Raw genomic sequence first — 15,989 nt, 5'->3', positions numbered from 1 at the left:
AAATATAATCTATTACTGATAAATGAATAGGCTCTTCTGTATTAGACAATTATGTTCACGTTTCATGCCACGCAACCTGCGCTAACCGGACCGCATTCATTACGCTTCGTGTACCGCTCCGTACCGTTGCAATGATTTAGAGGGAAATCCGGAAGAGTATAAATCAGGCAAAGATTGTAGAGCAGCTTTATGGCGATCGTCTTGTGAAGAGGTCTGTGGAAAATTCCCGTCCAGAATTCCCTCAATGTGTTGAACTACCGAAACGCAAAGGTCACCCAGTGACCGACGGACCATTTCGCAATCATTCGCGTTCAAGCCGTCATGTTTCGTAGTGAAAGTCGTGCCATGGTCTTGTGTTGTACTTTGCGTTGTTGCATGTCGACGTAACAGTATTTCTTGTATATGAAGTATTTTACAATATTAATATTCGTTGCCGTCTCCGAGAGACATGGGAAATGGAATGAACAAGGTATGTTTTCGCTGACAGTGAATTTTATTTATCGGTGTTGCTTGTTGTTTTGTAGTTATCAAGGCACATCCCTTGATGGGCGTAACTAAATATTTCAGATATGCCTGGAGTCGTGTGTATCGTTATCCTCCGTCTACATTCAATTTGCAACACTTATTTTTTTGATGTTCTGAATAAAACAAGGCAGCTGTAACATCTCGCCTCCATGAGTGATACGTCGCCTATATGGACCAGGATAATTCTGTAATCTTCCTATACAAAGCATCAATTAGGCCCTACACAAGTTTGGTCAAAATCATCCAAGTGGTGTCTGAAATCGCGTGGATTACTGAGACTAAAGTTCGCTAGAATATGCAATATAGTATGTGCCAAATTTCTTAACTCAGAGCCAAACAACAGATACAACATGTGCCAGCTATAGCACCACTTGGAGTTCATTTATTTTGCTACAATATGAATATCCTTGACTGATTTAATATGCATTTTTGACTAAGACTACACCCACGTGAATAGTTATTGGTCGGTAGCCGCCATTTTGTATTACATACTGATGTAGGAAATATGACATTAACAACATTTGCCCATAAATGCAGCATATCTAGTTTTCTACAAATATCTGAGTCTGGTGATGGTTTTAGGAGGTGGTTGGCTTAATCAGCGTGGCTGAAACGTTATCAGGAACTACTGATAATAAACAGTATATATATCTTGAATTGCTACACATTTTCTCACAGTGCAGATAGATTTCTTTTTCAACTTTAAAGCTGATATCCAACAATTAGTTTCACCATTAAGCAGAGAGAACAGTGTGGTTTTAAATAAAAATAAACGTGTGCTTAATAAAAATATATATTCTATTAATCAACTATCCCATTTATTCCAAAATCAGCTTATTTCGTCTGTGGTTGTTATTAATTAAAAAAGAATACTGGGCTGCTCTGTAGTGCAGCTTTCTTTCAACATGGTCTTCTAATAGTCAGACCTGGGTCAGTGCTCCCATAGTGCACTTCATCCAGGGTAATGTCAGGTCATACTCAACCTTATCAGGCTTGACTTAGCAATGAGAAGCGGTCATGGTTTTTGAAAATTGTTATTGGGAAAATACTGTCTGAACTGTGTCAACCTGCATGCACGCGTCCCACAACTTGAGATAAAGGATGACTGATTTTGTTACTGCTGGCTTTTCTAACATTGTGAATATCTAATTAGTCTATTGCAATGTCTCTTCTCCTATTAGAATATCTAATGAGTCTAGTGAAATGTCTGTGTTTTCCAATTTGTAGGTTGTGGATGGTCTCTACCTAGGCAATATTAGAGGTAAGAACAACACTCTGTTTGTATAACGCCTGTTGTTTCACACAATCAAGAAGCAACACTCACACTGCAGCAGCTGGCTTGAACCCAGGGCTTTCAAAGTGACTCAGGCATTTTCTTATTGATGTTCATATCTTGTGCTAGTGTTATTGATACTTTACCTGTAAGGTATGGTCAGATGTTATAAGGGAAGGGATACCAATAGTATCAAGTGAGGGTGCAATAGCTACCTAGATTAAAGGATGCTATCAGAAGGTTAGTTCAGTGAAGTACGAATGTGTCCAAATGTATGCTGCTGCACACTATATCCCCCAGTAGACTAGACTAGGCAAGTGGTATCAAACTCATTGTGACCATGGGGTCATATTCAGCCTTCTACTAGGGCCGCAGTGAAAATTGATTTTATTTATTTTTTGGGAAAATATGCTAAGGAATACCCATCCATCTCATGTTTTCCCTGACTGTTTAGTTTTAATTTTAGTGATTCTTTACGAGCTGGACAGTCAAGAATGTTTATGAATCCAGGATTGTTAACTGTTCTGCACAGGTCCCATTAGATATTTTCAAGTATATTCAGTTTCTTCCCCTGTCCGTTTTTTTTCTTCTTTCACCCACTGACCGGATTGGATACATTGCGGGTCGGATCAGGTAGGTTTGACACTCCAGGCATTTGCCATATTTACTAGTTATACTAGAAACTTAGTGTGATATTTTAGCCAAAAAGTTACAGAATGTTTAAGTCAAGTGTTTATAGTGTATATCATGCACAATAATGGGCAATGTTTCTTCCTCAGCCAAGCCAGTTTCTGCCCTACCACATTGTGACATCTGCCCCGCTTTATTTTTAGAAATACTGGTCTAGGGAACTGCTCACACACTAAACATAGCTCAATGTGACAAGGCCCAGTGATCGCAACCCAAATTACAGCAACACAGTCACTCATGCTGTTGCTGGGCAAGCTCAAGTTTAACCTGGTTCAGGGGAAATGTTAAAACAAAATCTAAGCAGCTTTCTTATCTGACAACCTTGAGAAAATATTTCTTTTTAAAAATTAATTAACTAGCTTTGGTTCAAAGACTGATCATCTAAATAGGAAAATTGTATTAGTAAGAATTAAATGTATATTGTCGAGCACCACAGGATAGTTCCAATAAACTTTCCTATTGAGCAGTCCATTTTGAAAATGTCTTGAAAGACTTTAATTATTATCTTTGTTACAAAAAATAACCATTGAATTCTTCATGTATTTTTCCTTGTGGAAAATGATTTTCCATCACTCACAGGTAAAAGATATTCAAGTATTATTTAACCACTGTCTGTCATTTTTTGAGATGAAGTGATGATGTGATTGCTTCTTTGGCTGGGCTCCTGTAAACACCCTGAATGCTAGAGCACTTGCGTTATAGGATGTACTGGAAGCTGATATCAGCCACCATGAATTGGTGTATTCAAACATGACTGTTATTTTGAAAAAAACAGTCAGCTCTTTTAGATGTATGGCTAAAGGACCAGGCTTTCCCTTACACTGTGCTCAGAGGAAAAATTTAGTACTGCAGCTTAGCTGAAAGATGGCCTAAAAAGACAATTCTCATAGATGGTATCAGAGAATAACTTTTTTATTCTCCAAATATGATACTTTTATCACTTAAGGCTAACATTATATATATATATAATTATTGTGTATAGACTTAATGTGTATAGACATTTCATGAAGGAGCATATATAGATTCCTTTGAGAACAATGGTTTACAATTGCTTCAATAGAGACAAAATGTATGTATCATTAGAACAACTAACAACTAACATCCATCTGTGCATATATAAACAAATTAAGGGATTCAAAATCATGCAATACATTTATAAATATGTCACTTCTTCTTTAGTTGAATACAGCCAACTACTCATTCAGCAAAAACTCTGGTTCTGGATCTTTCACCACTTTCCTGTACAATATAGAATCAAATTCCTGAAAACATGTTTTTTAAAAGTCAAAAGTAAAAAATGAGAAACACAATGATGACAAGGCAATGTCATTATGAGAGAGGAAATGTGTTTAAAGGAGGGTCTAAAGAAAATATGCACTTACTACAATATGTTACTCTTAAATTTAAGACATACAGCTTTTAATTATTGAATATATATTCAATAATTAAAAGCTGTATGTCTTAAATTTAAGAGTAACATATTGTAGTAAGTGCATATTTTCTTTAGACCCTCCTTTAAACACATTTCCTCTCTCATAATGACATTGCCTTGTCATCATTGTGTTTCTCATTGATATTGATTGAGCACAGTCACTGATTTTCTCCCCTTCTTTTTGTCTTTTCTATTTTCTGTCTTTTGTCAGACTCCGAGAACAGAATCAGTTTGTCCCAGAACAACATCACCCACATCCTCTCTGTATACAACAATGCCAAGCCCGTGCTGGAGGTAAGACCGGCAGAAGGCTGTGTTCACAGAGATAGACTTAGTACGTCTTTATAGGCTTTATTCTGGTTTAACTGATCAAGAACCAAAACTGATTTCCATGACCATCAACAAATACCCTTGAATAACATGTCTTACATGAGTCAAACTTCCCACCATTGAATATGGAATTTTGTAGGGAATTTACTTTTTTGTTGTTGTCAGAATGGAATTCCTTGATTGTGTTCATAGTTGTAATGTAGTTTGACCAAATCCAGGGGTGAAACTGTGTGTGTATTTGTATTGAACCGTTTGGTACAGGGTCCATGGTGCGTTGTTCGGTCCACACTGTGAAACAAACAATAGCTACATTAATCATATATTAGAGCTAGGAAAATATATATTGTAAAAAAAAATAGTATTGTATAAACCAATGGCATATACATTAATGTTGTTCTCCTAGCTGTATGCAGCTCTGCTCATTATTTCACTCCAGCACCTTCGCTCATTATTTCACTCCAGGAGCTTGGACACCAAAAACAGCAGTTTTCTTATGAAGGAATTAACAGTTTGCTAAATGCAAAGTGAGCAACATGGCAAGCATTGGCGACCCAGAACTAGAAGACGCCCCAGTATTATTTAGGTCTGGGAACATTTTGGTTTCACTGTAAACTATAATGCCAATTGCCAACGAGTCATAGATAAAACCTCTATAACATTGGTCTCTGTTCATTGACTATAGCCGATTGGAGTGGCAGTGCGAGTAACAAGAATACTAATTTTACCGTAATTCCCTGTTTATATCCCATGTACAACCATACCATTAATTTGGTAGCTTTGTGTGCATACAAACCCACATATTTTTTTTTTATTCTGTGTATAAGTCGCGGTTTATACGTTATAAGTTATACATTACGGAATTTATTGGTATACATGGAAAATAGAAAATACATTTTCTCAGGTACAAATTATTACTTAATCTTTGGATGTAATGTTTATAGTGGTCCTATTTTATTGCACTCCTATGTGACTTAATTTTTATATATGCTGCTGGACTATGCACTCCTGTTCTAATTTAAAATTATTGTTAAAAGGCAGACTGCTGTTTTTTGTTGTCTCTTTGTTTCCTTATGCTCCTCGGTATTCAAGCTACCCATGTTTGCTATTATAATAAATGGATAAGCTAAATACAAATTACGTATTTCTCAGGCATTTATCTTTTTGATGTATCGAAATTGTGCCAAACCAAACTGTGACACCACTGTACAGTATTCTACAGAACCGTGAGTTATGTGAACCGTTTCACCCCAAATGTATACAAAGAGTGTAGTGCACACTTGAGACCAGCTGGGGGCAATGGATACTCACATTTCATTAGAAAATTGTGACATTGGGCCTAGTGAACTTACGGGAAAGTTCATTAGGACACTTAACACTAAATGGAGAATCGTGTTTCTATTAGTTTCCTTTTAGAATACCAAAGTCACTTTATAGAGTGCCTTCAGAAAGTATTCAGACCACTTCACTCTCACCAACTACACATAGTACTCTGTTTTGACAAAACGAAAACAGCAGGCGTGCAAAGCAGGTATACCCAGTAAGACTTGAAGCTGTGATTGCTTCCCAAGGCGCTTGTTCAAAGCAGTGAATGAAGGATCTGAGTACTCATGTCCATGAGGTATATACCTTTTTTACTTTCAATAAATTGACACACATTTCTAAAAAACTGTTTTTGTTTTGTCATTTTGGGGTAGTGTGGCGATTGATACCAAAATTGATTTACTCAATTAATGAAGTTTATAACACAATAACATGTGGAGGACGTGAAGGGGTCTGAATACTTTCCAAATGCACTGTACATGTAAAATCTCTGCTAAACATTGAATCAAGATTACGTAATTTTTGTCATTATGCATACACTCTTATCTAGAGCGACTTCCAGATTTTGCTTCCAATAAAGATTGATGCACAGCTAGATGGGACAACCACCATATTCCGTATTAGTAAATAAACCTGAGTGAAACGACATTTGTCAATGCTAGAAGAGAAAAAAAATAAAATAAATTGCAAGCATTGAGTTATTTTAGATACCATTTACAATGGAGGTTTTCTGATAATGGGCTGGGACACTGCTGTGGTAACAGGATGGAGAAGAGCAATGACTTGGCTTAGCAAGAGCTGTCCTTCCCTGGGGATGGCATGGAAGTCACCAAAGTTTTCAGAATTAAAAACCTCAATAGCGATGTAGGGTTCCCCTTGTTGCTCTCTAGGCAAGCACCAAATTTGTTTCTTTGACCTCTGATAACTTTGAAAGTTAACTACAAATATAGGTGTAACTATGTCTTTGTTATAAACAAGGAAAGATTTAAAAGACTACAAATTACATCTGAAATGAGAAATCTCAGAAATAATTTGAAGATCTTACAGTAGGCCTATCGACTGCATACAGGATACCTACGTACAGTGGTCAGGCTGTAATGCAACAAAAGTTGAACATTTTGAAAGGGGGTGGTGACATTCTGTACCCATTGTATGTCAGTCTTATATAAATTAGTTTAATGTTTAATTCATTGTGTTCTGTTTAGCTAGTTATAAGCCTCTGTCAAAGTTCTGCCTCTCCATACTGTAATTCATGATGCAATAATGGATTTCTACTTCTGTTTTTTGTCTTACAGGATATTAGTTACCTGTGCATCCATGCAGCTGATGCATCTAGCCAGAACCTGTGAGTTACCACAGACAGTGTACACTCGCACACCATTAATTGTTGAAGAAACAAACACAACCAAGCTACCATCTTGATCAATTTTCCCTTTTCTTTCCTGTGAAGATGACATGACTCATGTCAAGGGTCATTTTTTTTCTCTCTGAAAACATTTGTTGATGTCATCACTTTTCAGGTTGTGGCTGCAGGATTTGACACCCAACCAAGAAGTAGATTATTAGTTAAAATAACAGACACAAAGGCAGGATCATCTAAAAGACAGAGGTCTGTCGGACTTTACTGGCTTGGCATGAGAGGGTGTAGTGTTTTTCTGTAAACTCCATTTCAACAGTGTGTTAAATGACCAGCTAGACAGACGTCTGTGTCTGGTTCTCATGTTTGTTTGTTTTTCAGGTCTCTATCAGTGGATAAAAACATTACATTCTTTAATTCGCTCTAATGTTTAGTGGCCAAGGGGATAATACCCGCTTGGTAAAAATACCTAAGGTAAAAATACCTAAGGTAAAAATACCTAAGACATACCTAACACGTGTCTTTTAGGTCACGAGGTTATTTGAGTGAAAAATTACAATTGGGTTCAGAGTTCCCCTAGCGTCACATGCTAACCCTGTGATATCTCTCTTGGTGAAGTGACAGCTGCTGGTAGTGTCCCTGCAACACGCAAAGGGTTCCCCGTAGCTCTGCTTGACTGTCTGTGTTCTCTCAAACCACCCATGCCTTCTTCTGTCTTTTACTCATATCCTTTCTGCCCCACATTAATTTGAAAGATCATATGATGAGGTGCCTATGGGCTTTTGGTTCCAATGGGCTGCAGTGTCCTTTTCAGATTGCTCTGTCTCTGCTATCCTCATGAGTTATTGCACATCTCTGCAATTGTAGCAGGCTGTGTGGTGCCGTATGGATTGCAACCAGGCTGCAGTGTTCTACATTGGTTCTCATACCTGGAGAGAAATCCTGTGAAACAGACATATGCCCAGATATTTTACGACTGTGTTGAGCTGGAGCTGTTCAGATGTTTTCCTGGAAACGATTGACTGAGAGTGTCATGACAGGCAGTTCCCTAATGTTAATCACACCAGTGCCATGTAAGCAAGCCAATCATGATTCCACCAGTCAGTGTGTCAGTAACTTGTCTTCTCAGCAATGTAGGACAGAGAGATGATGATGATGATACTGATGATGACAGTGGCTCATGGAAGATCATGGTTCGGGAGAGCAGGGTGTGTTGTTGTTGATAGGTTTTCGGAGGGGCTTATTGTCTCCACCCCCTGTTGCAACCACTGGTCTGCAGGCGTCAGGAAGGAAGCCTTGCTCTGACATCCTGCCATGCCTCGGTCACCAGGCCTATTATAGTGCTTGTCTGTCACAATCCCTAGGCTGGGAAAACAGGCTAACTGTCACGGTTCTTGTTTCAACATGTCTCCGCATCCCCTGCATTCACAGACCATGCTCCGGTGTCCCCAACAGAAGCCCAAGGCTAAAGTAATCGTAGGACCATTCGTTTAGCACCTATTCCAGCTATTCCATGTTTCCATATTTCCATATGAAAAATACTGTAATTATGTACATTATCAGAGAAATTGTTTAATCTTAATAATTCTTTAATAGTGCCCTTGTTTAAAACAATATACACTATGCAATCATTTATTTAACAAAACTCTTCAAAAGTGCAGTTTCTTTTGGCACCCAGCTTGAATATCTAGTGTTTAGTGATCTTTGACATAAATAACTTATGTCAGAGTTCTGGCAGCCTCTTACAATGACTGGGATGGCGGCAAAGCAGCCCCAAACCATAATGCATCCTCCATCATGGATTACAATTACAATGTTGTTCTTAGGAGTGTTTGCAGCCAAACCACTAAACCATTCCTCTGTTAAGAGCATATTGTTGGAGAATACGCTCAGTGGTGGTAATATGCAGGGAGTGCCCAGTTCCTCCTATACATTCTTGCAACTCTTTTATGGTTGCTGTTGGCCTCTTAATAACATCCCTGGTGTGATTCCTCACCACCCTATCATACATTTTGGAGGGGCGTCCTGATTTTTGCAATACCCTGGTGATGCCACCTTGCCTTTGCTTCTTAATGATGGTCTTTGCAGTGTTCCATGATAAATGTAATGCCTTCAAAATTATTTTACATTCCTCTCATGTTCTGGGCTTTTCAATAATAATTTACTGTAGATCTTTTGTTACATGCTTGTGGACCATGGCTGTCTCTTCAGTATGCAACCAAGAAACGTAGACATTTAGGGCTAATCAGAATCATTTCAGACAATGTCAGGTGATGTTTAATTACCGTTGTGCATTATTTGGAGTGTTAATAGATTAATCTGAACAGTTACAGTCCTGATTATACAGGGTGTGCACACTTATGCAACCAAGGTAATGACAGTTGCTTGTAGAAATATTACTTTTCCACTTACATTTTGTTAGTTACAATATCTTATTAAACTTGGAAAAGGTCAGAGTTGATTTGTCTTGATTTAAGTTTTTACATAAAAAAAACTAAAAACATTTTTCAATAAGATAGACTTTATAGACTCTTGACATCCACTTTATCTATCAATAGTGTTGAAATAGTTTTGAAATGTAGATCAGATATACATTCATTTCTGGGGTTGCACATCACTGTAATTCACTTCAACTGTGACAGGTTGCAGGTGCCTATTGGGTGTAAATAGCTGTTATGTTGGTTTTGCAAAGAGAGAACAGAAACAGAGCTCCAATGTATTTGGCCATAAATATCAAAATATGTAGTTGTCATTGTCTTTGCTATTGCCTCAAACAAGCAAAGGATAAAAATGTGTTCAAATGAAAGTTGAGATTAGTGTTGGCCTACTCCTATGTATTGAAGTAAGTTGAAGGTTCAATCAATTCAGTTCTATGTTGTGAACTGTTGACAACTGTCTGTCATTTTTTGCCTTTCCCATATTTCACAAAGAGCACATTGATGTGCAAGTGCCTTTTTTTGTGTAGTGTTTTTGGGGAGCATTAAAAAAGACCGAGCTCTGTATGTGGGCACCTGACCCATCCTCTCTCTTGCATCTCTGAGTTTATGTCAGATTGCTTTTGTAGGATCTGGACCTGACCCCAACTCAATTTATACAATTAGTTGACATATCTTCAGTTACCAAATATCAAAAACTTTAAGTGTTGCAATATCTTTCTTAAATCATTTTAGCTATGTATTGTATTTCGCAATTCTCTGCTATGCTGCTGTCATTTCAGCTGTCATTTGTGAATAATATCCTAATAATTTGTCTTTGTCTTTCTTAAACCACAAATAATCACCACATGATATATTTCTGCACTTTTAACCAGATAGCAGGAAACCACTGGGACAGAAAGACTGAGAAGTGCTGAGGAGACATTTTAGCAAACGTTTGCTCCAAGTTAGAAGGGGGCGGGGAAGGGGTGCAGGGCAATCCATCTATTTTAGCCCCTGTCTGTTGGGGTGATTGGGTAACCTAGCAGCCTTTGCTGTTAGAAAACAATGCTCGCCACCACATGGCCCTCTTATTGCGCAATGCTTCAACTCTATTTCCCAATAGTGTTAGGAGTGATAGAGGGATTTGGGTGATAGTCATATCCAATCATCTTTAAATGGATTTGGGGCATGCTGTATGACAACACGAGAAGATGATCTCTAAAGACATAATGTTGGTAGTGGTTATAATGTCAGGGACACCGCTTGCTTCTTTCTTAGTTTGCTTTCTAATCTTTATTCCACTGAATTAAGACAAAAATACAAAATACACCTGGACAAGCAGAAGTGTGAGCACAAAAAGTCTGTCTGGGAGGAGATGTAGTCTGTGTGTCAGGAATTACTGTTCTATTTATTTTTTTACTATTTTTATAGGAGTAATCTACTGTATACTGGCTAATGTAAGAGTAGCCTATACTGGTTAATATAGGAGTAACCTACTGTATACTTGCTAATGTAGTAGTAGCCTATACTGGTTAATATAGGAGTCACCTACTGTATACAGGCTAATGTAGATTTGTCCGTTAAGGGTTGTGTATGTGTATGCTGGGAGCGGGCTGTAGTCAATTTGGTTCTGGGGCATGTTCTGCTGCTGTAGGAAAGAAACTGTTCTTGTGGTGGGATGTTTTGGTCCTGATTAACCCCAGCCTTCTGCCAGAGGGGAGAGCACTGAATAGTCCATCCTTGGGGGGAGTCGGTACTGATGGTCAGGGGCTCAGACAGGTGCTTCCCCAGCCTCACGTGCTGCTTTCTGTTGGACATGAAGGCTGTAATCCACCTGTATGTGGACTTGGGCACTCCCAGTTGAAATAGCTTGTCCTGGAGCAGAGCTGGAATTATGGTGTTGAATGTGGAAGTGAAGTCCACAAACAGGATTCTGGCGTAGGTTCCAGGCGAGTCCAGATGCTGGAGGATGAAATGAAGAGCCATGTTGACTGCGTCATCCGCAGACCTGTTGTCTCTGTAGACAAACTACAGTGGATCTAGTAGAGGGTCGGTGATGGTCTTGAGGTGGGACAGTACAAGATGCTCAAATGACTTCATAACCAAGGAGGTCAGAGCAACGGGTCTGTAGTCGCTAAGTCCTGTGATCCTTGGCTTTTTGCGGATTGGGATGATGACGGAGGACTTAAAACAAGCTGGGATGCACCATGTCCTCAATGAGGTGTTGAAGATGTCTTTAAACACAGCAGAAAGCTGATCTGCACTGTGCTTAAGGGTGGATGGGGATACACCGTCAGGCCCTACCTCTTTCCAGAGGTTCTGTCTTATGAATAGTCTGTTAATAGTCTGGGGATGTTTGGGATGGGTGATTGTGTATGGGCTCCAATGGTGGGGGTGATTGGGATGGGTGAATGTGAGTAGAACTCAAATCTGCAATATAACTCATTCAGGCCATTGGCAAGTTGTAGGTCATTAATGGAGTGGGGGGATTTAGGCTTGTAGTTGGTAATCTGTTGGAGGCCTCTACAAACAGAAGCAGAGTCGCTGGTCAGCTTCTTTCACTACCTTACCAACGCTGTATTTAGCCCTCTCTGTAATTGTTTCTGTCCCTGCTTTTGAACACCTCCTCCTTTACCAAACACAGCCGTCTGAGTTTGGCAGTGAACCAGGGTTAGTCGTTGTTGTAGCTCACCATGGTCTGTGTTGGTACGCAGCTGTCCTCACAGAAGCTGATGTATGAAGTCACAGCATCAGTGTACTCATCCAGACCATTAGTGGTAGACCTAAACATTTCCCAATCAGTGCATTTGAGATGTACACAGATCATCTGTTGCTTCAAACCAGGCAGGTTTAGATTCACACAACCATGATACTGTGAAACACAAGGCGGAAGATAAGGCGATCAGGTCTCTGTTTTTCCCCAACAGCGAGTGAAGTTTGTCCAGTTTATTGCTGAGTGATTGCACCCCGGCGCCTAGAACATGCCAGCTCCCCGGCACTCTTACCTCTCTGGTGGCGTTTCACTGCTTCACAAAGAGCAGATGTACTGTAGCTTTGACCAGAATATTCAGTAATTCAACGGATGTTATGAGAAAATCCAGGAACAAATCCACAGGAGTTGTTTCCCTGATATTAATGAGCTCCTCTCTGGAGAAAAACACTGATTTAACACTAGAACTGCCAAATGCCTATGCCAATTGGTGTTTGAGTTTGTAATTAAAATAAAACCTGCCATTTTGAAAGCAACACCTTTTCCTAAATAGGCGTATATTACATTGTTCCGTTGTCGGAATTCTAAACTGAAGAAGAGAAAATATTTAGAGACTATTTACCTCTTTTTTTACCCTATTTTCCAGCTTAATCCGCCAATAGCCCACGCCAATTAGCGTTGGTACCCAAATGGTACCCAGGTGATAATCACCGCTAACTGAATGCATGACATCAATGGATGAATGCGCGATATTCCCAGAAGAATGAAAACTTAATTAGGCTATTATTTAAACATAATACAAATGATATAGGCTACTTATCACATGGTTACCGTTGGGTTACCAATAGGAGATTCAGCTTATTGTGTAGTCTAATTCATCAAATGTAAATCAAAAATGTAAATCTACATTATTTTACTGAAGCCAAATGTATTAGGCTAAATAATTATTCACAAAACGAATAGAAAAATATTACATGCCATGTTGAATGCTGAGCTAAATTCTATAAGCAAAATTTTCGCATAGGTGTTGGTTTTGTCCAGGTGGGTCAGGGCAGAGTGTAAAGCTGTGGTGATGGCATCCTCTTTAGATCTGTTCGACCGGTAGGCAAACTGGTAGGGATCCAGTAGTGGGGGGAGGCTGGATTTAAGGTGGGCCAGGACTAGTCTTTCAAAGAACTTTGTGATCATGGGGGTGAGTGCGACAAGTCGGACGTTGTTCAGACTAGAGGCAGTTTGGCACTGGCATAATGGTGGGGTTTTGAAGCAGGTGGGGACAATCGCCTGTGCCACTAACAGATTGTAAATGTCAGTAAAGACCTCAGCCAGCTGCCCAACACATGCTCTGAGCACACGCCCCGGGACGCCATCAGGACCAGCAGCCTTGCATGCTTTCACCCTGCACAGTGCAGACAGCACATCTGCGGTGGATAGTCTGAAGAGGGGTTGTCTGGGGGAGCTCAGCTGTAATGGCTGGCTTCTTTTGTCCCTGTTGAAGAGGGCGTGGAACTTGTTTAACTGACCTGTTTGTCTTTCTTGAATGAAAATGTTAGTTCACTAAGACTGAGAAAAGAAGTGATGTCCATAAGTATTTAGACAGTCACACAAGTTGTTTTGGCTCTTTGCCTCATCGGACTGGATTTTAAATGAAACAATTACGAAGTGCAAACTGTCAGCTTTTATGTTATTTATCGATCAATAAACTGTGTACTGTATTTTATACCCTTTTTATCCTCTCCAGTTTAGGGGACCAAAAGTAATTACACACATTTACATCATCTTAAATTCATCGTGTTTAGTACTTGGTTGCAAATCCTGTGCATTCGATGACTGCCTGAAGTCTGCGATCCATAGACATCACATTATGCTGGTGATGCTTTGCCAGGCATATAATGCAGCCATCTGCAGTTTCTGTTTGGTTCCGTACAGTTTTACCTTCAACCTTGTCTTTAGCAGGTGCAAACTCAGTAGTATTCAGGTTGGGTGTTTGACTAATTCAAGAACATTCCACTTTCTGCCCCTAAAAAATCCTTGATTGCTTTAACTTTATGATGGGGTCATTGTCCTGCTGAAGGTGAACTACCAGCCGCTGGTTGGATCTGAGCAAATAAGATGTTTCTGTAAACTTCAGAATTCATCCTCCTGCTGCCATTAGCAGTCACATAATCAGTGAAGACCAGCTCCAGTGGCAACCGTACATGCCCAAGCCATAAAACTACCTCCACCATGTTTCACAGCTGAGGTGGTATGCTTTGGATCCTGTGCAGTTCCTTTCTTTCACCACACATTCCTTTTTCCTGTTCCTGAATTCGTCACTTCTTACCAAGCTGTAACCTGGCTCTTCTGTTCTTGAGGCTTACCAGTGGTGTGCATCTTGTGGTAAACCCTGTGAGGTTATGTTGGTGTAGTCTTTTCTTTATGATACTCTTTGATATATCTTTGCCTGCTTTTGGAGATTGCTTTTGATCTGTTCAACATTTAAAACATTCTGTGGTCTACCAGGTTGTTTGTCATTGCTGAGCTCCCCGGTGTGTCCCTGCTTCTTCATTTCTTAACCATTGTGCATGACTAACAGCCCAATGTGCCTAATGTCTCTGATCGATGTATTCAGATTTTTCAGCCTCATGATGACCTGCTTAAATGGCATTGACACTTCGCTCCTCATGTTGAGAGACCACAGCAACATAAACCAAATGCCACTCTTAGAATCATCTCTTGACCTTATGTACAAAGTAATGATGCTACCACACACACCTGGACAAGAAACAGTTGAGAAGCCAGTTGTCCAATTAGTTTTGGTCCTCTAATATGGGGGGAATATTTATAAAAATCTCTGTAAATACAGTTCATGAATTATGGATGTAAAGACCCTTAAATTAAAGCTGACAGTGTGCATGAACCTCTTAATTGTTTCATTTTCAGTCCAATGTGCTGGAATACAGAACTGTCCAAATACTTGTGGACATGTACTTCAATTTAATTTTAGGCTCTCCTGTTCATTGAAGTATGCTACTGAACAAAGAAACCTTAGAGGGCGGAACATAGGACTATGAAACTTCCACCCTCACAACACCCACACGGGTAAAAGACCCATCACTTCCACTCTCTCTTCATCTTGTGCTGGGGACTTCCCAATGATGTGAAATGTGTGCACAGATACATGGTCTATTGTGGGCAGTATCATTAACGTGAAACTAATTGAAAGGACTTGTTTTGTGCAGATATGGGATATATATTGCTTTTACTCAGTTTCACTTCTTCCTGTTTCTCATATCCCATATAGTGTGACCTGCAATCTGTTTATAGATGTTAATGTCTGGTCTTGCCTATGATACGCCAGTCCTTATCCTAATGGTTTGTAACAGACCTTTTACAGTACGCTGTTTGTGTGCTCGTGTTTGTATTTACAGATCGCAGCATTTCAAAGAGTGCATCAGCTTCATTCATGAATGTCGTCTAAATGGAGGGGCCTGTCTTGTGCACTGGTACGTATAGCACCTGACCATAAACCGTTAGCGTTCTGTTGACCAAACCTGACCAACACTTCCCATCCGGCAGTCTGGCGGGGGTGTCCCGGAGTACTACGCTTGTGGTGGCCTACCTCATGACCGTCACCTCCTACAGCTGGGAGGAGTGTCTGTCAGCTGTCAAGGCGGTGCGTTCCTTTGTAGGCCCAAACTATGGCTTCCAACAACAACTACAGGAGTACCAGATGACTCAAGTCAAAGAGGTAGGTGCAGACACACACAGTGTATACACTCACCTAAAGGATTATTAGGAACACCATACTAATACTGTGTTTGACCCCCTTTCGCCTTCAGAACTGCCTTAATTCTACGTGGCATTGATTCAAAAAGGTGCTGAAAGCATTCTTTAGAAATGTTGGCCCATATTGATAGGATAGCATCTTGCAGTTGATGGAGATTTGTGGGATGCAC

At 39.8% G+C, this 15,989-nt stretch overlaps 1 protein-coding gene across 1 annotated transcript in view; it reads left to right on the top strand.

Moving 5' to 3' along the window:
* Window positions 1-127: 127 nt before the first annotated feature.
* The window catches only part of dusp22a (dual specificity phosphatase 22a), a 41,672-nt gene continuing 25,810 nt past the window's right edge, over window positions 128-15,989 (top strand). Inside the window, exons 1-6 of the mRNA XM_013138403.4 lie at window positions 128-469; window positions 1,753-1,786; window positions 4,132-4,214; window positions 6,866-6,915; window positions 15,462-15,536; window positions 15,610-15,781. Of these exons, the coding sequence (XP_012993857.1) occupies window positions 449-469; window positions 1,753-1,786; window positions 4,132-4,214; window positions 6,866-6,915; window positions 15,462-15,536; window positions 15,610-15,781 (435 nt within the window). The 5' untranslated portion in view covers window positions 128-448. The remainder of the gene's footprint in view (window positions 470-1,752; window positions 1,787-4,131; window positions 4,215-6,865; window positions 6,916-15,461; window positions 15,537-15,609; window positions 15,782-15,989) is intronic.

The sequence above is a fragment of the Esox lucius genome, chromosome 2 (assembly GCF_011004845.1).
Source record: "Esox lucius isolate fEsoLuc1 chromosome 2, fEsoLuc1.pri, whole genome shotgun sequence".
In the NCBI taxonomy this organism is placed as follows: Eukaryota; Metazoa; Chordata; class Actinopteri; order Esociformes; family Esocidae; genus Esox; species Esox lucius.
Note: the sequence above shows the minus strand (reverse complement) of the source record. Positions and strands in the feature narration are given on the sequence as shown.